The sequence below is a fragment of the Vidua macroura genome, chromosome 22 (assembly GCF_024509145.1).
Source record: "Vidua macroura isolate BioBank_ID:100142 chromosome 22, ASM2450914v1, whole genome shotgun sequence".
Taxonomy (NCBI): domain Eukaryota; kingdom Metazoa; phylum Chordata; class Aves; order Passeriformes; family Viduidae; genus Vidua; species Vidua macroura.
The window spans coordinates 152,236-177,790 of record NC_071592.1 but is presented as its reverse complement, the minus strand read 5'-3'; the positions used below and the strand labels follow the sequence as shown (position 1 = coordinate 177,790).

Sequence of the window (25,555 nt, the reverse complement as noted above, 5' to 3'; positions counted from 1 at the left end):
GCGGGGCCCTCGCGGCCTATTGGGGGCGGGGGCGCCATCTTTGGCCCTGGCATGAGCTTCCTGCCGGCACAGAGCTCTGCTCGTACGACGGCCGGGATCGGTAGCGGTTTCAGCTGCGCTGAGGCCGTGTGGCGGGGCCTGTCCCCGGTGCTACTCCTCCTCCGCGAGGTTCCTCCAAAACTCTGCGCCGCGAGCAGCACTCGCCCGGGGACGGCCCAGCCACGGGCTCCACCCCGCAGTGCCCGCAACAGCCATGGCCACCTTGGCCCCTCCGTTTCACAGGTACGTCACTTCCTGCCATACGGAGAGCGGGTGAGCCCCAGCGGAGGGTGGGCGGCCGGGTCCGCGGCAGCGCTGAGTGAGGGGCGGCTCCGCCGCTTCCCGGCCGGAACCGCCTTCTGCCCAGCTCTGGGGAGCCGCGCTGCCGGGCGGCTGCGGGCGAGCCCCGGCCAGCGCAGTCACCGCCGGCCGGCGGGGCGGCGAGCCATGTTACCGAGGCGCAGAATGCGCGAGAGCGGAAAAGTGAGAGGCCGTCGGGTTCGTTTCCTCACGTGTTTCCTCAGATATCGGGAAAATTCAGTAAAATACCTTACTGGAGATTTTTGATTGTCAGGGAATCTGTAACTGCTGTTGCGCCCTCGGGGCATTTTTGGGGGGTGGGGAGGGGAAGGCAGGATAGGCTCAATGTCCATTCACTGTTCTGTTCATTCAGGCGGGAGTCGGTGAGCCGAGGGGGAGACGCAGCAGAAAGTCCGGTAGCCGCAGGAAGAACTATTACGTGCCCTGCACCTGTATGGCAATCTGAAATAGTTTCTGATGGCTTTATCTGATTTTTCTGTTGGCTTTATGGCCACCTAAGGAGCTGCTGCTGCGTTGAGATGCCACTTCTGCTCTGCTGTCTATTGCACATATGCAAAAGTGATTTTGTAAACCTTAAATCAACTTTGAGGCGGGCACATGGGTACTGCCGGAGAGGAAAGCACAGCACAGAGGCGCAGGGGAGCATGTCTGGCCAGAGGCCGCTGCTACTTTGGGTTGTGACTGTCGGGAGGTGATCAAAACTCGTGTCACTTGCCCTCCACGGCGAGACTGGCACAATCGGGAGCAGACGAACGGAAAGGTTCTGCCTTGCTGCTGTGTCCTGCGTGCCTGGTGGGAACGGGGTAGTGACTCCCAGCAGAAAAGAGCGTGACGTGAAGGAGAAAAGCGTCGTTAATCGAAGGTCGGAAAGCCGGTGGGGACCTGGGCTTTCAGATCGCTGCTGTGCTGTTTCAGTCTCCCGGAAGAGAAGGCTCGCGGCAGCAGCCGTGAGGTCTCCTGGCCGTTCACAGCGGGTGCCACAGCCCGCCCGCAGGCACGGGGCGGAGCGGCGGGCGGGGGCTGCGCCGCGACTCGGGCGGCGCCGCCGGGCCGCGGGGGGCGCGCGCGCACCGCCGCGCCGGAAGGAGAGAGGCGGTGGCGGGTGCGCGTGCGGTGCCGCGGGGCTGCGGCGGGGCCACGTGCACCCGGTGCCGCGAGCGGGGCAGCGCCGCGGCCCGCCCGCCATGCCCGCCGCGCCGCCGTGAGCGCCGCGCTCTGTGCCATGGGGCCGGACCTGGGCTGGGCCGCGCTGGTGCTGCTCTTCGCCGCCTCGCTGCTCACCGTGGCGGCCTGGCTGCTGCAGTACTGGCGGTCCACGGCCCTGCGAGCGCTACGGCGTCGCGGAGCGGCGGGGGAGGAGGCCGGGGCCCGGGCGCTGCTCGCGGCCCTCCTCGCCCTCAGGTCCCTACGGGAACAGTGGCAGCGAGCTTGGGTGCGAGCTCTCAACAGCCAGGCGCGCCGGCACGGGGTACGGCAGGGCACGAGCGGGGGAGCGCGGGGAGCGGCAGCGAGGTGAGGCGGGCCGACCCGCCTGCTCTTTGTTCGCGGGTGCCGGGACAGCCCTTCTCCGCATGGCGCTCCGGCCGGAGGAGCGGTTAGGCACCTTGCGCACGGCTCGGTTCGGCCTGCGTGGGAGCACGCTGCGGTGTGCGAGCGCGGAAAGGGCGCAGTGGGTTACCACGCGTCGTTTAACGCGGGTTGGGCCAATACTGCTGTCACTCTGATGTTTCCACGGCAATCTCTTCGAAATTCTCTGGTATTGATTTTCTTTAGTCTCCCAGTATTACCATTGTATTATCTGCAGTTTTGAAGTTCACGAAGGAGAGTATGCCTTGATGATTCCATATGGAAATAATTCCATTATAGTTTGTGTTGCCTGCAAGGCAGGGACTTAATGCGCACAGAAACTGCGGTCCAAAGCAGTCCAAAGTCTACTGCAATCTCTCTTTTTTTTTTTTTTTTTTTTTTTTTTTTTTCTGTCGCGTGAGTGGGAAGGGGTTGCCTTTCTGTTAAATTGTATAGGGAAATCAAGAGCTAGAAAAGATTAGCAGGAAGCTCACATATTTGAAGAAAAAGCAGTTAAAGTATTGAAGAATGTGATGCAGACTTGGGTTTGAGATTTCCAGCAAGATAGGAAAAGTATCTCCCTTTCTGACAAAGTGACAAATTCTAGGCTGGATTCAATGTGAAGTGCCTTCCCCCACTGGGCTTAGTGCTCCCCCGCTTCCCCTGTAGAAACTCACCCTCTGCTTCCATGCCCCTGTTATCACAATGCAATAGTCATCGTGTCAAAGTGTCACCGGTTTCCCATATGTGATATGCCGTGTTGAATTACTCAGATTATCACAAAATTATCCCTGAAAGTATAAGTTCCAGAATTTAGGACTCCTGTAAAGGGAAGGTTAGCCAGTGGCTGAATTGGCATGGAGGCCCCTGGAAGGCCACACTTCAGTTTCTGCTGCAGCTGCTCCTTGTCAGGAGCATGTCTGCTCAGAAGGCAGCATTGCCTCAGTGAGTTGTTGGGTCTAAAAGCTGTTCTCTGAAGCAGGGTCTGGGAGTTGTCCTGGAGGACTTTGTCTTATGTGAGATTCTGGATGAGATTTGGACTTTCCTGGAGGTGCTTATGTCTGTGAATTCAAGCTTTAACTGGACACCTTGTTTCCTTTCTCTGTATAGACAAGCCGAGGTGGGTAGAATTACAGGGTGCAATAGTTCTTAGTGCTGACTGGATTTGTGAAAACAGGCTGGAGTGTCTCTGGGACCTCACATCATTCATCCTCTTTGGAGCTATCAGGGTGACTCTGACTTCTGGGAACTAACAGAGTTTCCTCTTTGCAGAGTTCAGTGCAGATCACATTTGAAGAGGGTCCTCAGTTACCACAAGCTGCAAATATAAGTTGTGTGACATGCAAGGGACAGTCGGACCACAGCATGGTAAGGCTTTGGTGTTCTGAACTGTACAGTTTGGTGTAATGGTGTGTTCTACAGAGACTGCTGAAGCCTTTCTGATGGCGATGGTGGAACCAGGGAGGTTTTGGGTGAGGTCTTTTTGGAGGAGTTTGGAGGCCTCTCTGCTGTTTGGAGGCTCTGGAACTGTGCGTTGGTAAGCTCTGTGAGGGAAGATGTGTCGGTGGAGCCGGGGTGTATGAAGGCTGAACCCAAACATCAGGGTTCTACTGTGGAGAGCAGAAGAGAGCTCTTGTCACAGCACAGGGTCTGAAGTGGCAGGTTTGCAGCGTGGAACTTGGTGAGAATAACACAGCTGCCTCTTGCCGGGATATAAACTCATATTTTCCTTTTCTTTTTAGGTGCTGTGCTGCCATCTGTCAGCTGAAGCTGTGAAATTCCCTGTCTCTGTTACTCAGCAGTCCCCAGTTGCTGTTTCTGTGGACACGTATCATGTCACTTTGGCTGTGCTGCAGGCTCAGGTAAGGATTACAAGAAGTTAAACATCAACCTTACTCCTCCATCTAGTCCCACACTGATCGAGGAAGGAGGACCTAATTCAGTGCAAATAAAGGCCTGGTTGGGCTGGAAGAAGCGGTGTGCTGTCACTAACATTTGGTGAGGTAGCAAATATTCCCCATCTGCATGCCGAGTCTTGTTTTCCAAGTCTTCATCTGCAGATTTTGGCTATGAAACATAGCTGTAAGAAATTCCAGAGAGTTTTGAGATATGGCAGCATTCTATACACTGCTTTCAAGTGGATATTTAAGAAGTGAGAAGTTCAGAGAATTGAATTCCCCTCGTGGCATAGTGGAAGGGGAAAGATATGTCCTATGGATATGTAAAAGTATGGTGTCCTGGTAGTGGGTGAAAAAAAGAAATCTATGGTGAGGAGTAGTTTCCTTGTCAGTTTCTCTCATTACGTTCACGATGCAGCTTTTTCTGTTTGTTGGATATCGGAGATGCTTATTCCAGCAAAGAAGCTCTGAAATCACAATGGGTGGTAGCTCCATACTTAACCTTCTGGCTGGATTTGATTCTTTCAAATGCAGTTTTGTTTCCATCATGTTGAAGGACATGACGCTGGAGATGGTATCTTGCTTGGAGGCAGTATGCTCATATGTGCACCAAAAAAAAAAGAAAAAAATAGACATGGCAAAATTAGAAGTAACTCAGTGGTAGCAGAAGCCAATCCCATGCTGTCGGAGGCAGTTTGATGCTTGTTCTGGAACCCTTTTGCTCTCAGAAGCTTTATTACAAATTTCAGCCTACTTTTATCAGGTCATTCCAGTTTGATTTTGTACCTCTTTTCTGTGGTCATCTCCTCCAGAGATCCAGAGCTCCAGAGAGCTCCTCTCCCTCTTTAGCACATAGTGTGCCTGCCGCCAGTCTAGTTATGGGCAGCAGTGGCAGTTAGTTTTCATTTCTGAAAGGTCCCCTTTTTCACATCTCATCTAATTGCTCCCCTACTCACTGTCATTTTCTAGGTCTCCTTGTCTGCACCTGGTGAAGTTTTGGGTTGATTGTTTGTGTAAGGAGTTGCATGTAGTATTCTCATTGAGGTCTTGCTGCTGCTGCTTTATGAAATGCAGTTTAGATTACCACATGCCTGCCTGTGTTTTTGAATACTTCAAGTACTGTGTTTCCAATTGTGCCCTGTGCCCTGTCTATTCTGCACACCTCTTGTTGGTTACTTACATGGCCACTGTGTCTCATATCTGTTGGCTTTTGTCCAGTGACCTTCTGTGTTGTCAGTAAATGTCAACCTGGCAATTGAGAACTATATTGAATTTCATTACCTAGTTTTTACTAGAGCTCTCAGGTCAGTTCCATTCCATTCCTGTGTGGTTCTGCCTCTGTCTGTCACATTAATGATGCTTTTATGGGTACGTGGGCGTGCAACTTTTTAACTTCAGCTAAACTACAGGATGGTGTATAGTTTGGTTTGTTGTTGCAGACTGTTGGTGACCCAGGTCTTCAACCTGAGGATCATCTAGAGATGCATTGTTAACTTATAAATGGTTGTGCTTACATTTAGCAATGCCTAAGTGATGTAACTCCGTAAATATCCTACGTATTGGTGCCCAGTTGGGCACTTTTGGATTGTACTCTGCAGGCTTTTTCTTCAATAAAAGAAAAGATGGATCATTTTTCCCTCTGGTGGTGCCTGGGCATCCAACTGCAGTGAGGAAGCCAGATCTTGCTATGGAGCTTCTGCAGCTGCTTCATCCTGTAGGCCTGGGAGCACTTGCGTTCTTATGTTCTGTTTTTTACCGTTGCGCTGGTGTGAGGGCCTTTCAGTTGCTGAATTTGGAGTGGGGCAAAAATCAGCTAATGTAAGCAGAAACTGTTTCCGACTATGGATATTTATTCTGGGCCAGGTGGAGATCCACTTGGAGGAGATGCAGAATGAGGGTCTCCTGGTGTCATGGACATTCAAAGACAGACCAGAGTTGGACCTTTTTGTTCTTCCACGACTTGGTCTTCCTGAGGTGAGTGGCTAACAATGGGAGGCTGACTGTGAGCAGAGGAAGGGAGGAAGGAGCAGAAACAGCTAGAAGGCAGGCTGCTATGGAGGAGAAGGGTTGGCAACTCACTGCCATGGCCCTTCAGGGCAGTGGAGGGGATTCTTTCATCCTGGAATTGGTACTAGCTCAGCTGTGTCAAAGCAGCGTCCTCAAGAGGGCTGAAGTGGCACCAGTATCTGTTGAAGGCTTTTCAGTCTATGTAGGTTCCTCCTGCTGTTGTGAGAGATAGAGCTGCAAAATGAGCTGGGTTGCCGCTTTCTTTGTGTGAGGTGGTGTTTGTTGTTTGTTGTTGTTGGTTAAGTTTGGTTGGGTTTTTGAAGGGATTCATTAAGATTTAAGAGATTAATGTGGGGAATCCCTGGGTTAGAGGTTTAATAAACAGAATGTGGGTGTATTTGCACTTCCGTGATCCAAATGGGTTGGTTGATCTGTTGTTTCATTGACACCTTTGTTACTGTATCCTGAGTAGTTATAGGAATTTGGCTGTTTTCCCAAAAGAGTGGTGGCACCACCTCCTGAGGTGGTGAGCATGTGACAAACTATAAAATCTGTATTGTAAAAATTTACACCAGATAAACTACAGAAGTAGATGCTTAGTTTGTCTCATTTAGAAATCTTGTATTTGCCTGCAGCTGCTACATAGAAGCTTTAAGCTCTGAGGAGGGCGAGCATGGAATATGGGAAGAGTATTTGGGAGGTTATTACTGGGAGAATGACCGTGTAGCATATTAGAGGCTTGAGAGGCAGATGGAGCCGTAAATGTGTCCGGTTTTTTATGACATTCCTGCATTTCCCCTTGGTTTACGGAGAGAAGGATGAAGGGAGAGCAGATCTGTCCACTATAAAGGATCTGATCGAGGATACCATTGTCAGCACGAAGCCAGCCATGATGGTGAATTTGATGGCCTGTACCGCTGGAGCCAGTACGGTAAGTCACTCTTCTTGTGTCATTCTTGTGCCTCAACACAGGCCCCAAGACACTTCTGAGGGCTGAGGCTCAGGCAGGAATCCAAGGCTTGAGTTTCACTTCTGGGCGACAGCCGAATCCTGGCCTGCACTGTCACAGGAGTTTGGGTACTGCGACGTGGTGCATAGAGATAATTAGAAATTGATCCCAAGGGCAACTCCTTCCCAAATACTCTTTTTTCTTGAATGCTGATTGTTGGTCATCTACTTGTGGAGCTGGACTGCCTGAAGTACATCTCTCTTTTGGCAGTCGCCCTTGCTCTGAACACCAAGGCTCTGTCCAAGGCAGCCTTTGCAGACACAGAATGGCCCATGTAGTTGACTGTCTCATAGCCAGCAAGCTTGTTCTTGCCCGTCTCCTTCTCCGTCTGCCTTAAACTTCCCATCTGAAATAACACAAGGGCCCACTGGAGGTCAATAGGCTTGGAAACCTGCAGCATCTCTTGATGGCTTTGCGGGTATTCCCATGTTGGTGTGAAGAGCTACTTAATAGCTACAAGGACAATGCGTCTTGCTGCTGTCTGGTGGCGAGTGAACGATAAAGGTATTGGTCTCGCTCTCGTCATTCCTCAGGTACCCAGCAATAAGTTGACTCGAGAGTCCCCATCCGGAGTAGCAGCAGCCCCTCTGGGTTCTAAGCTGTTGCTCCGGAATCTTCGAGTGCTGAACTTGGGCTGCCAGGGGAAGGGAGGTAAGCGTGAAAACATTGCTAATCCACAGGGGCAAGTGTGCAGGTGGCGAGATTGGAGCGAGTGGATGTTTTGGGTGGGTTTGAATGGAAAAGAGGGGACGCCCCTCATGTGCTTGACGAACCACTGCCTCTTGTTGACGAGTGCACATGTGCCCACTGTCTCTCTTGCAGGAGGTGGGGAGATACGCTGCATGGCAGAGCTAGACAGCCCCCCGCAGCAGAAGTGGACAAGGCCAATGATAGGAGGCAGTTTAGGTGCTGCAGGAGAGATGGAGTGGAATGACGAGTTCTTTCTGTAAGTGTCTGCTCTCCTTCTGGCTGGCACAGTGTAGGTAGACCGGCACGTCTCTGGGCATCATTACCATGCTGCAGTAAGTGATGTGCATGGTGCAGAGGTAAAGTCTGCGCCACAGGGCAACGTCTCTTTATGCTGCCCCTGTGCTGGACCACTGATTCCGGCATTTGGCCCCAGCTTGCGTACATATTTCTTGCTTCTCTGGACACTCTGTGTTTTAACTGGGTGGGCAGAAATGCTGATTGTAGGCGCAGCAGGTGCTATAGGGCTGTAGCATAAACAGCCTTCCAGAGGGATTGCCCTCTCAACTTCCACTGTCAGCCTACGCAGCTCTGCAGGGTTCACAAACCAGAGTTCTCATTTGTGTAGCTTGGTGCTCTAGTCATGTCCTCCACGGTAGTGCAGGCTACTGAAGCTTTGGAGAGGGTGATGAGGCATGTGAGGTTTGAGGGAGGGGAGATACAGAATGAGATTGTTTGCTCCATGGCCACTTAGAAAAAGATTGCATAACACCAGCCTGTCTTTGGTTTCAACAGGGAGTTGGGACCCAGAAGCAAAGAACTTAAACTACAGGTGCTGGGGAGCAGCGACAGAGGGGGAAGTGAGTACAAACACCCATAACATGGGTTTTAAGACTGGGAGGCAAAAATGCCTAAGGGACTCACTGTGCTTTAAGCTCACTCTGGTTCTCTGTTGGTACAGCGTGTGATGACTTCTGCAGAGGATTTTTCATATTTAACTTTATGTGAGCTTCTGTGACTCTGTGAAGTAACTCGTTCTGTTCTTCTTGCCGAAACGGTCTGGGTCTGACCTTGAATTGGCAGGCTCCTGTGGCCTGCCTGTCTGCATTCTGAAGCAGGGAGAAGCATGCAGGATTTTGCCTCCTGTATTAGGAGAGCTTTGCATAAGGCTCTTAACTGTTTTTTTTTTTTGTACTCAGCTGGGGACTAACTACGGCATCTATTTTTGATGGAGGCCACACAGTGATCACCTTTTAAAGGGAGTTGATTCCTGAATTGTTAAAGAGGAGCAGAGGAGTACTGCTTGCCCCTTCTCCCTCTTGAACCTGGGAGTTAGTGGAGTTGTGGTGATTTGCTGTGTTTGCCCATTGTGCTGCTTCCCTAAAGCAAGGATTACCTTAGAGATGTCTGAGGTGCTGAGGTCACGTGAAGTGTTTCATTTTTGCTCTTCCTTCTTGCAGATGTGCTGCTGGCATATGCCACACTTCTGATAGATTCTTTGGGCAAGCAGCCCTCTGGGAGACAGGTCTGCTCCCTGGCCCCGGGAGCTGGACAGTCACTGACAGCTGAAGCTACCATTACATTGGAGGTGAGCTCATGACCCCACAAGCTCTGCACCCATGCATGCTCTGGAAGAGCTCATAATGTGAGCCTCTAGCTCACATGCAAACACATGCGTGTTTGGACCTGAGCTTAGCACAGAGGGCTAGCAGACCCTTGTGCCATGGAGAGGTGGATGTCACCTGACCCTTGGTCCCTGAGCCTCCCACTGTTGAACGGATACTGTACTGGGGATGGCTCCTTGGTGCCCAGAGCTGTAGCTTTTGTTGCGCAAACATGCCTGCCTTTCCATCTGGGAAGAAGAGTGCCTCTCTGATCAGTGCTTTACTGTTTATAGCTGCTGTTCCAGGAGTCTCCCGCATCTTTGAATGCTCCGCATGCCACATCTCTGCGAACCAGCATCACTCCCACTAAGAAGGTGGAGATGGACCGGACCATCATGCCCGACGGCACCATTGTGACTACTGTCACCACGATTCAGTCCCGGCCCAAGGCAGACTGCAAACTGGGTGAGGCTGCGCAGCAGCAGGTGTATTGTTCAGGTGGCTACTACGGCAGCACTGACTTAGCTGTGATATTCCCATGGCTGCTCATGAAGGCAGTAGCAAAACCGTTTAGCCATCACACCTGGTTATTTTGCAGGCTCATGCTTTACGTATTGCTTTTGGTGTGTGGGTCAGAACATGGGCATCCTTGCTGTTCCCCTAGCATCTTCGTGGCTGGCTGGAAACTCTTTTGTAGCCCTAGGGGAGAGAATTGCAGTTCTGTGTCTGGGGGAGGTGAGGAAAGGATGAGCCTTTCGGACACCCTTTTGGTGGTGGGAGGTCTAATGCACATGCTGCCACATAACCTCTGCGTGATGTCAGGCTAAGTGTTTAGCCATGCTTTCTCTATTTTCTTCACTGCTAAAGAAGTTACGCTGAACATACTGATTGTGGAGCCAAAAGCATGTTGACCTGGCTTACTAGGGGTTGTTGCTGCTTGTGGTCTGGCATCCTGGTGAATGTGGTGCTGGGTATTTCAAGAGGTGGGGCTGGGAAATGACGTGAACGAGGTATTGCTGTGCGTCTGCTTCACAGGACTGCAGCCCAGAAAGGCAACCATATCCAGGGCTGCATCAAAAGAAGCGTGGCCAGCAGGTCGAGAGAGGTGATTCTCCCCCTCTGCTCTGCTCTTGTGAGACTCTGACTTGAGTACTGTGTCCAGCCTTGCGGCCCCCCAACACATGAAAGACATGGACCTGTTGGAGTGAGTCCAGAGGAGGACCACTAAGTTGGTCACATACCTGGAACACCTCCCTGTGAAGAAAGGCTGAGAGAGTTGGAGCTGTTTAGGCCAAAGAAGAGAAGGCTCTGGGGAGACATTACAGCAAGCAACCTTCCAGTACCTAAAAGGAGACTTACAGGAAGGCTAAAGAGTGATTTTTTTACAAGGGCGTGCAGTGATAAGGCAAGGGGGAATGGTTCTAAGCTGAAGGAGGGTAGATTTATATTAGCCATTAGGAAGAAATTTTTCCTTCTGAGGGTGCTGAATTCCTGTCACAGGTTGCCCAGGAAAGCTGTAGCTGCCCCATCTCTGGAAGTGTTCAAGATCAGGCTGAACGGGGCTTGGAGCAACCTGGTCTAATGGCAGTCTGGTTGGAACTAAGTGGTCTTTAAGGTCTCTTCCAACCCAAACCATTCAGTGATTCTTTTCCCAGTAGGCTTCTTACTGCTTTGTTGCCACAAAGCCTTACAGAGCTGCCTTGCCGGCTCTCCGAATGCTCGCTTGAGGCTTTTTGGGGTTGCGTGTAGGGGGGTACACTATGATAGTGTAGTAGTGTAAGCTTCGTCTCCATTTACTGGTATCTCGGTGTCTCTTTTGCTGTGAAGATTCACCATCGAGGTCGCCTTCCAAAGTGGAAGTGACTGAAAAGAAGACAACAGTGCTCTTGGAGACCGGCTGTCCTTACGGCCACTTGCCCAGCAGTAGCCGTAAGTGCTTGGAAATTTGAGGCTCTTACTGAAGTAACTGTGTTCCTTAGCCCGTTTTAGAAAGTGGCAGTCTGAGTGCGGTTCCCTGAACTTGCTTGCATTCTCTGCTTCAGAGAATGTCCAAGTGCCTGAGTGAAGGTGAGGGCAAAAGGCTGGTGGTGATGGTGCATGGGCAGGTAAAAGATATTCCCCTTTGATTATCCAGTCAGTGACTATGAGTGTTTCCTTGCTTGACAAGAACTTTCCAGGCTATCTGGACCCAAACAACTTCGGTCACCCTGCACTTGGGGCTCTGATTGTGTCTAGAACAGAGCACTGCAGCCGTTTTGACTGTTTGCTGCCAAAGCAAACGATTGGGAGTCTTTGGAAATCTTTGTTGGGGCGGGGGGGGGCGGGGGGTGTATTTTAATCATATGCCTGGTGGGAAATGAAACTTTTCAGGTACCTGAAAAAGCCAAGAGCTACCTATACAGAGCTTCCTTCATTTTGTTTATTTGGACAAGTCTGTCATAGACTGTGGGTTGGGAAAGTACGTTCGTGTGCATGTAAGTTGCCTATTGCAAGCATTGCGGTCAGCGAGCGACCTTTTGCCTCTGCTGAAGGTTGCTTCTCCAAGCATTGGTATTTTTCTTGTGCTCAGGGGATAGCCATTTGCCCAATGGCTTGGATCCAGTGGCTGAGACGGCAATCAGGCAGCTAACTGAGACGAATAACAAGACCACCAAGAAGACACCAACGAAACGTAGTACACTGATCATCTCAGGAGTGTCCAAGGTCTCTGGTAGTTAGGAGCTGCATTTCCAGTCTGGGAGGTTGTTTCTAGGGATGCGTGAAACTAACGTGTCCTGCAGGGACCGGTGTGGGAAGGTTCCAGCACGGATGACTGGCTCATCAGAAGCCTTTCACTGCTTCCCAGTGAGCATTAAAAGGTTCCTTGCCAGTCTGCAGGGCAGCTGCCAGTGGGAGTTCACAATGGGCAGCTGCAGAAAGGGATGTGGCTGCCATAGCTGGTTTTGAACCTTGTGGAGAATATAAGGAGTTCTCCCTGAACTTTGCTGTGGGAGTGAGGGATGTGCAGCAGAATGCTTTGTAATCGACCATGTTCCAGTATACTTCAGCCAAAGAGTGACAATTGTCCATTGGTGCCATCTAGCACTGATAATCTGCACTGGGCCACCCATATGTAGCTGTAGATGGAAGTAGGCAGATGAATGCAATTCTTTTGATCTTGTGTTCATGTCTGTCTGCCCCTCTAACCCCCCTTCAGGTACCTATTGCTGAAGACGAAATGGCACTTTCTCTGGGTTATGCTACATCCCTGGAGGCCACAGCGTATGGGGACTCTGAGGCAGAGAGCACAGCTGACCAGATGCATGATTTTACCGAATTGTCGCGGCCACTGGAAGCGTCGCCATTGGGTCAAAGGGACAGTCAGGAGCTGGATGAGACAACGCGATCAGACATCTCTGAAAGACCATCCGTGGAAGATGTTGAGTCTGAAACAGGCTCCACGGGAGCCCTTGAGACGAGGAGCTTAAAAGATCACAAAGGTAAGGATGAACTGTTAGGTAGGGTAGCTAACGTGAGCCCATAACATTGGCTGTACATGAGGACAAAGTGACATCCAGGTTCCCCACCCAAGCATGGGGTCTGCAGCCACCTTTCAGCATAGCAAAGAGCAGCTTCTGATGGAGCTGGAAAGAGCCTGCCTTTGTCTTGTCATTTGTCCACTGGAGTGACTTGAAAGGCCTTCATTTGTAGGTGTCTGATTCCTGTAGCCTTTCAAGTTTCTGTGCTCTCTTAGACAGGAACCCTGTGCAGCCTGTGTATTATAGAGAACCCCTTATCTCTCCCCGATCTCCAGGTCCACAGATCAGGCGCATGTCCGTAAATAGTGATTCATCCTCTGAATTTGGCCACCTGTGGTGTGGACATGGAGGCTGCCTGGCAGTATGGATTGTATGGGCCTTGATTGCCCTCCTTCTTTCTCTGTTAGTATCGAAGCAGCTAGTGCCTCTGACCTGTCGTAATGTAAGATGTTCACACAAACTCACTTCTTTTAAATGATGGAGTGGGCTGCCCCAACCTAGCTGCTGTCCTGGCCTTTCCACACATTTGTCAAGTGGATGGTGCCCCTTGCATTTTTCTGCTACCAACTTACATAAACAAATGCAAATCAAAATCTTGATTACTCCGAATATTAGAGTGGGACAAATTTTGGGGAGTTGTACCCTGTTACAGCTAGGTATGGTTTGAGCTGCGGAGGCCTGGCGGCTGGGGAAGAGAGGGAAAATGGAAAGCAAACCCCCTCTGTAGGAAATGCTGTTGTAGTGTTATATGGCATGCAGGTTTTGGATGTGTCTTTCTGATCCATTTGAGGGTGAAAGCAATTGGCATCTCCATCTTTTCCTGCTTGTGGGAGTCATAAGGAGCCATTGGCATTATTTGCCTCCAGACTGGGCACATCATGAAAACGTGGGCGGTTGTTCCAGGCGCTAGGTGACAAAGTTAATCCCTGTGCCCTTGAGACAGGCTGGTCTGAGAAGCCTTTTCCGTCTTGTATGTTCCTCTCAGGGTCTTCAGGTTCAGGTGATCTCGCTTGTTTTCCATTCATATGAGCATTGGTTTTCATTTGAAATACTGCATTGCTTCCACTGAGAGGAGGATATTGTGTAAAAGGAAGTTTATGTAGAGGGGAGATGGGACGGAATGTTTAGTGAGACAGCTTGTTGGCTTTGCAGTCTGTCACAAACTGAGACTTTGCCTTGTGTTTGGAAGCTGGGATTAGCCGACTTGCTGCGCACTTCTGCCTCTCAGTGCGGAAGAGGACTGCTGCGTATCCGAGAATGGCCGGGTGTCTTACTGTCCCTGAAACTTGCCAGTGCAGGACGCTATCATGGTTTCTGTCTCCTTCCTGTCTCTGCAGTTAGCTTTCTTCGGAGTGGTACCAAGCTCATCTTCCGGAGAAGGAGCAAGCAGAAGGAAGCAGGCCTGAGCCAGTCACACGATGACTTGTCCAATGTCACTGCCCACTCCACCACCAGAAAGAAAACTGGTAGCTTCTCTCACCGCCTCATCAAACGCTTCTCCTTCAAGTCTAAATCCAAATCCAAAGGTAGTGACAACACATCAGCTGGTGTGAACTGAAGGAGGGAGAAGCCCATTGGAAAGATTTCTCAGAGATCGTTTTCTAGTCTCTTGTCTTCCCACTCCATGGTATCTGTGACTTGCAGCCCAGTTCTTTCCAACCTTGGCTGAGGGAAGATACCCCAGTGCTTTATGCCGTTTGGGGAGTGGAGGTGGCGAACCTGGGACTTAGGCTGTTTGGCTGCCTTAGCTTAGCCTTTTCTGCTTGTTGCACCCCACCGTGCTCTCCCAGAAAATCCAGGTGGCATGCTAATCCCCCTGGGGGTTCCAGGAACTGCAGAAATTACTCTCTGTGTAATCTCTCTGCCTCATGGAAACGGGGGGCAGGTCTCTCAAGTGGCAACCTTCAGAGTTAAAATCCAGAAACTACTGGGTTAGCTACAGTGCTGAGAGGTGTGGGATGTAGCCTCATTGAGCTCTTCTAGTGACAGAGAATGATGCCGTCACTGATGATCTAAACGCTGTTATTGCTTGTGCTCAGTGCAGAGGCTGTCACTTGAGGTGCGCTGCAGGGTGATGCGTTCCTGGGCTGTGAGCTCTCAGGAGACGGTTGTCAGCTGTCAGAGTTGCGGTCCTCCAGCTGGCTCTGCCATTGGAACAGTCTCTGGTTCAAACAGCTCTGAGGAACCCCTGTTTTCTGTGCTCTGTTGGTGAAGGAAGAAGTCTCTAAGAAGAAGGAAGTTTTAACCGCTGCACAAGTTTTCGTAGAAGCCTGAGCCCTTGCAAGAATGCCCAGTCAGAGCTGTTGGTTCTGCCACCCTGTGCAGCCACCCTGTGATGCAATGCTCCTTCCACATCTGTGTTCTTGAACAGGGAAGAGCCTGTACTGAATGCACACACCAGCTGTTGTATGAGCAGATCCCTTACTCCTGGGGGTGGTTAGGGATGTTGCCAAAGGGCCACCAAGCTGTCTTCCAGACCTGCCGAGTGTCCAGTCTCATGCCGTCATGGTTCTCGTGCCAAGGACTGGCACCATGCTGGGGATGGATGGCAAGGAATAAGGCAAGGAATGTGGTGAAGGGCAGTCTAATGGGGAGCCTGAAGGCACATGGCAGAAAGAGGCAAGAGTTGACATGTTGTCACTGATGGGTTTCCTTTAGTAGAGGGAATCTTTCTGGATTGTATTTGGTATTTCCTTTCTTCTTGCAAACATGGTCCCCCTGTTCAAACAGGACATTTCTGCAGCAGGTACTTGCAGAGAGAGAGGGACATGCGGGGGAGAATAAAATCCCTGTGCAGGAGGAGACTGGCCTTCTAGTGAAACAGTTGTCCGGTCTTCTGGCCCGTACACATTTTATCTATAATATCCCCAGAAGTTCCCTTCAGATATCACATAACAGTGCTCTTCGGAGAAACACTCACGCCCTGTCAACATGCCTGGTTTGAGTGAAACCACCTGCTCTCCTGTGGGTTGTCGAGTTAAGGTGGTGGGACAGAGGGGAGGAAAAACCTCACAGAAGAGCTATTTCCCAGGCCTGACTGGATTCTCTAGCTCTGCTCTTCCATCAGAGTATCTCCTGTGGTGGTGTCTGTTGCCCTTCCTTGTACAGGATGCTGCCAACTGAAAAAGCAGTTCTCTTGATGGCACAGGTAAAATGTGTTTCTTGGAAGGACAAACCTTGACTTGCTGATACTGCTGCCATGTGCCATTTCCAAGGACCAGAACATGTTCGGTGTGCTGCGGCAAAATGATTTACAGGTGGCTGTTTCTTGCGAATTTGTACAGGTGGGGAAGGCCAGAGTTACCAAGGGCTGTAATTGAAAGTGCCTGTGTGTGCTAGCAGGAGGGACTCTTGGCTGTTTTTCCTGCTGATTCCTCACATGATTGGGCATGCATGAATCTGAAAAATCATATTGGTTCAGCTGGCTGACCAGGAACCTCTACATGTGTTTTGGTCTGGGAGTCTTTGTCGTCCCCAAATTCTCTCGTGTCTTTTATCCTTTTTTTTTTGTTCCTTGTCCGCATGGCACTGTGGCTTTGTTTGCACTTCCATGTACTACAGATGTCAGAGAACTCACTGTTTCTCACTGAGAATAATTTTCCTTGATGTGAGCGACTGGTTTGCACTACAGTGCCATTAGAACTTGGCCATCTGTAGCTTGCCTATAACAATCCAGCCACTGGTTTCACGTCGCCTTCTTTTGCTGGGTTGGTGCGGTGCAGTGCTGTCGCATGTGGTGTGACACACCCTTGTTCCCAAAGTCTCGGAGTTTGGTTTCAATTTGGTACTCTCTGTTGCACCATCCCCTCTATGACTTGTAGCTACGGCAGTACTTTATGTTCCATTTTTGGATTTTATTTATTCATTTGAACACCATTTCAAGGTACTAAACCTTGAAGATTTGAACCCAGACAGCACCACTTATCTGGCAGGAGACTGCAAAGCCTTGCACTAGAAATGCTGGTTTGAGCGGAAGAGCCTGTGGCTCTTCAGTTGTGGGTTAATCAAGGACCTGCCATGAGTCTCATTTGATAGTCCCGTGTTCTTTTCTTTAAACTGTGAGACCTTGAGCTGTCTTGGTATGGAGTGGCTGGAGGTGAGCACTGAGGATTACTGTTCTTCAGAATCAGGGATCTGAGGCTCACGTACACAAGGAGGACTGTGAGGGCTAGCCAGTGTTGTCACTGTAGACTAGAGGCAGAAAAGGCAAGGTTTCTGTCTGACAAACACACCTATTTTGGTCTGGCTTGTAGGAGGAGGTGATAGGAAAGGGGGTAAAACAGAAGTTCAAGTTACTCATTTGCCTTGGGGACCCTTCCTAGCTGTGCTAAATGGGCAGTTCCTGTCATATGTCTGTGGCTTTCCTGTTTTGTTCCTGGTTTGTTGGCTCCAGGCTATGCCTGCCAGTGACTTGCAGCGGAGGTATGGTTTTTGATTTTGAACTTGATGTGGCAGAAGACATCTGCACTCTGTGTTTGGCAAAGTGAATGGTACATGGGAAGCATGCCAGTAGGGGCATATCTTCCCTTGAATTTTTAGCAGGGTTTTTTACCACTGGCAGTAAATTGTGCTGCAAATCAGTGTCTGGTTAGACAGCTTGCAAAGGAAAGGGATGTTGTCAAGTGCTGGCAGAGCGCATCCTCAAATAGTAGGGTCCTACATCTGCTTGTGTTTCCTAGAGGAGATGTATTTTCTGACATTTTGCTCCTTCTCAAAGTTGTATGGCATAGGAGTGGTATTGTAACCTTTTATCTTCTTTTGAATGTTCTCTGTAAGTGCAGACTGTTTTTCAGGGTTGTTGTTTGAGGAACAGAGGGATAGCGGAGCATGTGTCTGCTGTGTGCATTGGAAATTTTTTGGTTCTGATACTCTCCTGATTAAACGTGTTGATCTTTCCTCTTATCTGAACAAGACTTTCTTTCTGGCCCACAGAGGTGTTTTCATCCCCCAGGCAGTAGATGCTGGTTTTGTTGGTCCTGACTGTGAGAGCACAGGTGGCTCTTCCTGGCTTCTCAAAGGCATGAATGGTAATGAATTCGCCTCGTGGTGGAGGTGTGATTATTAGTGTGAGAAACAATTTGTCTATCCTAATTTCAGATGGAAAGTCACACAGAGTTTTGTTCTCCAGAAGCTGCAAAGACAAAGTCCCCGGGAATTTCCCCCCACAGAATGGCTGCTTTAAGAAATCTCTTTTGTATTTAATCCCCACTTGTGTTTCTGGCTTTAGGACAGAAAAAATGCTATTTGAACTCTACTTTCCCTGTTTAACTTCTTCCAGATACCTGTGCCCTTGCCTCGGTGCTGCTGTTGGCTCTGTGGCATTTCATAATGCTTGGGACCACATAGCAACCCCATGAATGGCGCCGGCCACTGTCAAAATTTTTAAGCTCAAGTGATCTGCAGTTGGCAGATTGTTGTCTCAGGGTAGGCTTGCTATTTGCACCTTGTGAAATTGGTCCTTGACCAAATATATGGTGGAAGAGGAACAGCAGAGCAGTAGGCTTGAATGCATGGAGGCTTCAACCTGCATATGAGGGCCTGCTTCCCAGATGCTGTGTTTTGCTACTGGCTGCACAAGCAGAACAGTGACTTGTACATGAAGCCAAAGTAGGCATTTTGTTGAGATTATTTTGGGGTTTTGTTTGTTTTGGTTTGCTTGGAGGGTTTTTTGGTTTGTTGGGGGTTTCTTGTTTGTTTGTGGGTTTTGTTTTGTTTGTTAGCTTCCTATTTTGGCTGAACAGATTTACTAGAATTTACCTGTGTATTTTTACTTTTCTGAAGAAAATAGATTTATGCTACCTGAAAGCTCTAACTATGCTTGTAAGTGTATTTCTGTCTGGATACATCTTCTCCCTGTGCTTAGGCAAGGCTTTAAGAGTCCTGTCATCCACAAAGTCCTTGGTATTGGCCCATGAGAGATATCCTCTTGAGCCAGTGGAAAACAGACACAGGAAAAAATGAAGGGAACCTCAAAACCTCAGTGTTCTGAGGGTGCCATAGGATTTAGCATCATGGATGTCTGAGGCCAGAGGAACTGGGTGCATGGATGTGTATTTGCACGTGCTTATAATAAGAGCATACTCTGCAAATGCCTATACCGGTGACGGTGCAAGTGACTGAGGACAACAGTGCCGACAGATGGGGCAGGAGAGTGGCTCTACCAGCTTCTGTGGCATTCATATCCATTTCTTGCACAGACTTCTGTGGGGGCAGACCTGAGCAAGCAAGTCCAATTCCTGCCCCTGCAAGCACCCTCATGCAGCTTATGCAGTTGAGGGTGGGGTTTTGACTGAAATGGGGAAGAGTGAGGGGAGACTACCTGGTTGGGGAGCAAGTTCAGTGAAGGGGAATGTAATGAAAAGTTCTTCAAACCACAGGCAGGTGCTATTTTTAGACTAGAACTGGACGTACGGCAATGTTTTTGTAACGTATTTTGGCTTTAGCAAGCAATGCTGTAGCTTCTCTTGGGTCATTGTTTGCTAAACCTACAGAGAAGTAATTTCTGAGTAGCTGTGGAGATGCTTGAGTGTTTGGAGGGTTGTCATTTGTGGTCTTTTTGCATTGGTCTCTCCATCCCACCTCCCCTACTGCAAGGTCATGGTGAGCCTCGGGGTAGAGTAACAGTCCCAGCGGTGGTCAAACTTCTGGCAAAGGTGTGCTTGTGATATTGCAGCTCCTTCTACAGGCATGACTGCTCCACATCACCTTTCCTAGCTTTGTAAGGTACTGGACCAAATACCCACATGGAATTTGAATTAACACCCCTCCTTGTGTGTGCTCTTTTGTACTTTGATGCTTTCTGCTTGGGTGGATTATTTTGACCCCACATTGTTCAGGTGGGAAAGAATTGGAACTGTGTAGCTAATAATGAAAATAAAACTACATATGACTAAATGAAGTTCTTGCACCTTTGTAAATATTGAAGAAGAATTCTATTGCTGTGTAATCGCTGAATCTGTTAATTTATTAAACCACATGAAAATCAAAACCTGAGTCTGACTTTGTACCTGGTGTAGTGCTGTGAATTTCCCTCCAACCCTGTCCCTGTCTCCCCCGAGTTCTCCCACTCAAATGATGGCAAACTGTGTATACCCATGCAAGCGTCTGTAACACCCCAAAACATTTAAATATGAGGGGGTAAATCGAGGTTCCTTTACTCTGGGTTGGCACATAGGAGAAATACCTGCAGTGGAGGAGAAGGTGAGTAGGGTATGAGAGGGTTTAGGTGGGGTCCTCCCAAAAAAGGGAGGTTACAGCCCAAAAATGCTTGGGAGTTTAGGGGTGTGTTTGTTCAAAAAATATTGTAGTGGTTTTGGTTTGTTTGGTTTGTTAGATTTAATTTTTTTGTTGACTTTGATGTTTTTATGGTTTTTTAAAATATATTTGTATTTTGATTTTTTTTTTTTTTTTATTTGAGGGAGGATTGAAGTATTGAAAGAGGTAATTCTTTGAGCTTTGTAGATGGTTACTTGGGAATTGTGGTTGGGGTTGTGTTAGGATTAGTTGCATGGCTCGTTTTGGGTTATTTTTGCGTTTAATTTTAGTTGTAGGGTTATTTTGCGTGGGTTGTAGGGTTGTTTTTTGTTTTAGTTGTATGATTTTGTGTGGTAGTTATGTTGGAGGGAGTGGATTTTGTGGTAAGATGTTAATAGTTTTGGTTTGGTTTTGTTTTGATTAGGGTTTTTGTAGTTTCTCCCGCTCCCTGCCTGGCAGCTGCTGGGGCCTGGCCCATTCGAGACAGGGGCCCGGGCCCACCTTGTTATCTGTTCCCAGGCCAGAAGGAAAGAGGAAGTTCCTGGGTTTCTTTCGTCTTTAACACGTGTTTTTCACAGAGGCGTGTCTAGTTTTCTAGTGGCTGGAAGCTTTGCATCACTTCCTTAAATGGCTGCCATGCAAAACTGACAAATATAAAAACCTGTAGCTTTCCTTGTCTTTATTTTTATATATATATATATGTATATATATATATATAAATATACATGAAAATACTAAAGAAATAATTTTAAATAAAATTGATTTTTAAATACAACCCTGTATCTACTGTATTATATACCAGATGATGCAGTATAAGAAACTCTAAATATATAGATTTAAAAAAAGAAAATAGAATTTCTGTATCTATAAATTAAAAAGTAAAGATTAAAAAAAAACCAAAACACCACAAACATAAAAAACCCCAACAAAAACAACAACAACAACAAAAAAAACCACCCCAGGGGAAATGGGGAATCCTTAGTTGTTAGGATGTTTTGGAGGTGGCCACCCACTCACGGCCACAGGCCCCTGGAGACAAAGACCGGCCCTTTTTCCTTGGGAAAGAAAAGTGGCCAGCCCAGGTTCCTGATGTCAGTTTGTAGGGTTCCCTTGGGACTGTCAGGGCAGCACAGGTTTGAGGTGGGGGCAGCTTGGGTCTGCGACACATCCTCGATCGTTCGGATTTTTTGGAGGCGGCCGGCCACTCGGGGCCCAAGCCCCTGGAGAAAAAGATCGGCCCTTTTCCCTGGGAAAGAAAAGTGGCCAGCCCAGGTTCCTGATGTCAGTTTGTAGGGTTCCCTTTGGAGTTTAACGACAGCACAGATTTGAGGTGGGGGCAGCTTGGGTCTGCGACACATCTTCGATCGTTTGGATTTTTGGAGGTGTCCGGCCACTTCAGGGCCACAGGCCCCTGGAGGCAAAGATCAGCCTTTTTCCTTGGGAAAGAAAAGTGGCCAGCCCAGGTTCCTGATGTCAGTTTGTAGGGTTCCCATTTGTATACATCGTTTCCATGTGTTTTGCTGGAGTGTAAATAAAAAAAAAATATTCAGTAAAGTTGAATCAACCCTTATAATGATGCCCCCCGCTCCCTCCCCCTCCCCCTTTGGCTCCTTTGTTTTTTGGTGTGGTTTAGTCATTTTTTTTTCCCCACTGTATTTCTTCCTTTGCTTCTTCTCTTCGTTTTCTTTCTGACACGTCATTTCTGTACGTCCCTAACTTTGTTTCTGTTTCTCACTGTTTCTAACTCTCTCTCTCTCTGCTTCTCTATTTCCCTGTATGTCTTTTCTTCTGTTTCTGTGTTTCACTATTTCTAACTATTTATTTGTCTCTCTAGTTGATGCTTTTACTCTTTATTTCTTTTTCTCTCCAGCTTCTCTTCTTTTTTTTCTCTATTCTTTTGTCCTCTTTTTCACTCTCACCCTCTTTCTTTTTCACTGTAACCCTTCTCATTTTTTACTCTTTGCCATTCTTTTCCTATTTCTTTTCGTCTCTTAAGTGGTCTCTTAAGTGGTCTCTTAAGTGGCCTCTTAAGTGGCCTCTTAAGTGGCCTCTTAAGTGGGCTCTTAAGTCTGTCTTTTTCTTTCTTTCCATCTTTTCATTTCTAAGTTTGTTTACCTTTCTAGCTTTCAAAAAGCAGCAGTAGAAACTTTCAGGCTCCCTGGGAGTAAAATAAAAAACAAACTTTAAATAATTATTAAAAAAAAAAAAGAATTTACTCCCCGGGAGCCTGAAACTTTCTACTGCTGCACCGGACATATAGTTTTTCTTCTTTTTTATATATACCTATACAACCCCTAATTAGTGCTCCACCTGGCACATTACAATACCCACTACCCACATCACCCCCACCATGTAGACACCGCCACCTTGCTCCCCATCACGTGACCCTATGGGCGCCACCATCTTGCTCCCTGTCACATGACCACACAGGTGCTGCCATTTTACTCCCCATCATGTGACCACAGGGGTGCCACCATCTTGTAGGGTTAGGGGTTAGGGTTTGGGTTTAGGGTTTAGGGTTAGGCCCTCAGTGGCCGGCTGCGTCCCAAAATCTGAACGATCGAGGATGTGTCGCAGACCTAAGCTGCCCCCACCTCAACCCTGTGCTGCCCTGACAGTCCCAAGGGAACCCTACAAACTGACATCAGGAACCTGGGCTGGCCACTTTTCTTTCCCTGGGAAAAGGGTCGGTCCTTGTCTCCAGGGGTCTATGGCCCTGGGTCCCCAGACACCTCCAAAATCCGAACGATCGAGGATGTGTCGCAGACCCAAGCTGACCCCACCTCAAACCTGTGCTGCCCTGACAGTCCCAAGGGAACCCTACAAACTGACATTAAGAACCTGGGCGGACCACTTTTCTTTCCCAGGAAAAAGGCTGATCTTTGTCTCCAGGGGCCTGTGGCCCTCAGTGGCTGGGAACCTCCAAAATTCCAAACGATCGAAGATGTGTCGCAGACCCAAGCTGCCCCCACCTCAAATCTGTGCTGCCCTGACAGTCCCAAGGGACCCCTACAAACTGACATTAAGAACCTGGGCTGGCCACATTTTTTTCCCAGGGAAAAGGGCCGGTCTTTGTCTCCAGGAGCCTATGTCCCTCAGTGGCCGGCTGCATCCCAAAATCCGAACGATCGAAGATGTGTCGCAGACCCAAGCTGCCCCCACCTCCAACCTGTGCTGCCCTGACAGTCCCAAGGGAACCCTACAAACTGACATCAGGAACCTGGGCTGGCCACTTTTCTTTCCCAAGGAAAAAGGCTGATCTTTGCCTCCAGGGGTCTGTGGCCCTGACATGCCCTTTTTCCCTGGGAAAGAAAAGTGGCCAGCCCTGGTTCCTGATGTCAATTTGCAGGTGGTGTTTGGCTTTGCCCTGTCCACTAAAATTGTATTTTGCTGCAGCTTTGGTCTGGGATATGTGGACTGCCCCCTCCAAATGTCCCTCTTCCCTCTGCCCTGTTCTGCTCTGTCCCCGTCTCCACCCCTCACCCCTACTTGTCCTTCCAGCCCACCCCTTCCCCAGTCTCTCTCCACCCTTCACCCCTCCCCATCCCGCCCCTGCCCCATCCCTCACTCCTCCCATGCCCCAGGTGTGACTCCCTGCAGCAGGACATGGGAGCCCGGACTCGTGGGGATAGTGCGGCCCTCGCAGCAGGACAACACCCAAAGAAAACAGGCAGGGACGACGTCTGTGGGCCGCGCGGTGTCACAAAGGTACCTGGGGCTGAGGGGAGGGGGCTGGAGGGTGACACAGAAGATGGGGGCAGCTGAGAGGCAGAAGGGGTCTTTAGGAGTCAAAAAGGGGGGCTCCAGGGTGGCACAGAGACGCTGAGAGGCTGCGGTGGGAACCTGAGGGTGACACAAGGAGGCTGAGAGGCAGGGGCTGTCCTGAGGGACAAAGTGGGGGGGTACCTGAGGGTGACAGGTGAACCAGCCCTCACAGCACCCTTAACCTCACCCTTAAAACCACCCCTACAAGGGTGGAAAGTGCACGGTGGAGGTTAGGGGGCCACAGGACAGTGTCGGGGGGCTTGGGGTGACACACAGACATTGCGGGCTGAGGGGCAAAAAGGGGGGGACTTGACAGGTGGAGAGCTGACCCTGAGGGTTAGGGGTACAAAGGACAGGGCACGGGGTACCAGGAAGGGTTAGGGTACAGCAGCAGCCCTCACCCCAACCCTAAGCTCACCCTAAACACACCCCTAGAACACCAGTTTTCCTCAACAGCAGCTGCAGGCAGTGACCCTAATGCTGGGACAGCCCCAGAACCCTCCCAGCAGCTGCAGGCAGTGACCCTAATGAAAAGGTAGGGATGATGTTTGCTGGCTAGAGAGTGACTGGTAGAGGTTGGGGACTGAGCACTTTTTTAGGGGTTTTTTAGGGCTTTAAAAAGATATTTTAGGGTTTTTTTCACAGGAGCTTTTTAGGAATTTTCTGTGACTATTTAGGATACTTTTAGGGCTTTTTTAGGGTTTTTAAAAGATTTTTTTTAGGGTATTTTCATGGCTTTCTTACTACTAATTAGAATGTTTATGGGGTTTTTTTGGGGTGTTCTTGGGGCTTTTTTAGGTCTATTGAGGGTATGTGGAGGACTCTTAGGACTAGGGTATTTTTAGGTCTTTTGAGGGAACTTTTAGGTTTTTTTAGGGTCTTATCAGGGCATTTTAAGTATTTTGGGGTATTTTTAGAGCTCTTTTAGGAATATTGAGGGATTTCTTAAAGGTTTTTTAGGGATATTTAGGTGTGTTTTAGGGTTTTTTTAAAAGTAGGGTATTTTTCTTGTATTTTAAGGGTATTCTGAGGCTATTGTTATGTTTTTGTGGGGCTTTTAGAACATTTTGAAGATGAGGGGTTTTTAGGGAAATTTTATGTTTTTTCATGGCACAGCACATAGAGGCTGAGGGGCACTGTGGGGGCTTGAGGGTGACAGAGGCTGGGAGCTGAGGGAGGCACGGGGAAAGGGGACAGTGGGTGACAGAGAGATGCTGAGGGGGGCAGGGGCAGCTGGAGCATGACACAGAGAAGCTGGGGGCTGAGGGGCAAAGGAGAGGGATTAAGGGTGACGCACAGGAGCTGAGGGGCAGCTGAGAGGGGGCTTGAGGGGCAAAGGGGGGGCTCGAGGGTGACACACGGAGCCTGAGGGCTGGGGGGCAGAGGGAGAGGTTGAGGGGTAAAGGGCGAGGGCTTGAGGGCTGGACAGTGCAGTGGAGATCAGGGCTACAGGGTACAGCTTAGGAGGCAAGTTAGGGTACAGGAGCACCACCTCTCCCCCCAGCCCTAACCTCAGCCTAAGCAGCCCCCCTAACAAGAGCCTTTTCCCTTTTCAGCCCTGCCAGCAGCAGCACCACACAGCAACCCTAACAGCGAGAGCACACCGGAACGCTCCCGCTAGGACAAGGCAGTGACCCTCACACCAGGACAACGACAGAACCCTCAGAGGACAACAGGACCCCCTGGAGAAAGGTAGGGATGACATCTGTGGGCTAGAGAGCACCAGGAAGGCTTTGGAGGCTGAGCAGGTTTCCTTGAGTGTTTTTGCAGGACTATTAGGAATATTTAGGGGATTTTGGAAGGCTTCTTAGGACTTGTCTGGTGTCTTTGAGGGCATTGTTACACCTTCCTAAGGGCTGTTTTAGAATTCCTTAGTGCATTTTAAGG

General features: G+C 49.3%; 1 protein-coding gene across 4 annotated transcripts; it reads left to right on the top strand.

Annotated features, from left to right (window-relative positions):
- The first annotated feature begins 51 nt into the window (after nucleotides 1-51).
- On the top strand, nucleotides 52-20,603 carry C2CD2L (C2CD2 like). Of its 4 annotated transcripts, none has more exons than XM_053997203.1 (14): nucleotides 52-537; nucleotides 3,199-3,294; nucleotides 3,669-3,788; nucleotides 5,688-5,798; nucleotides 6,649-6,762; nucleotides 7,374-7,491; nucleotides 7,663-7,786; nucleotides 8,323-8,387; nucleotides 8,988-9,115; nucleotides 9,425-9,596; nucleotides 10,959-11,060; nucleotides 11,701-11,834; nucleotides 12,328-12,610; nucleotides 20,328-20,603. In XM_053997203.1, the coding sequence occupies exons 1-14, from the start codon at nucleotides 52-54 to the stop codon at nucleotides 20,336-20,338; spliced, it is 2,064 nt and encodes a 687-aa protein (XP_053853178.1). In that variant the 3' UTR covers nucleotides 20,339-20,603. The 4 variants fall into 4 exon arrangements, with proteins under 4 accessions (XP_053853178.1, XP_053853180.1, XP_053853177.1 ...); XM_053997205.1 differs by lacking the exon at nucleotides 20,328-20,603 and adding an exon at nucleotides 13,987-19,637 and having other exon boundaries at nucleotides 52-282; XM_053997202.1 differs by lacking the exon at nucleotides 20,328-20,603 and adding an exon at nucleotides 13,987-19,637.
- The last annotated feature ends 4,952 nt before the right edge of the window (nucleotides 20,604-25,555 follow it).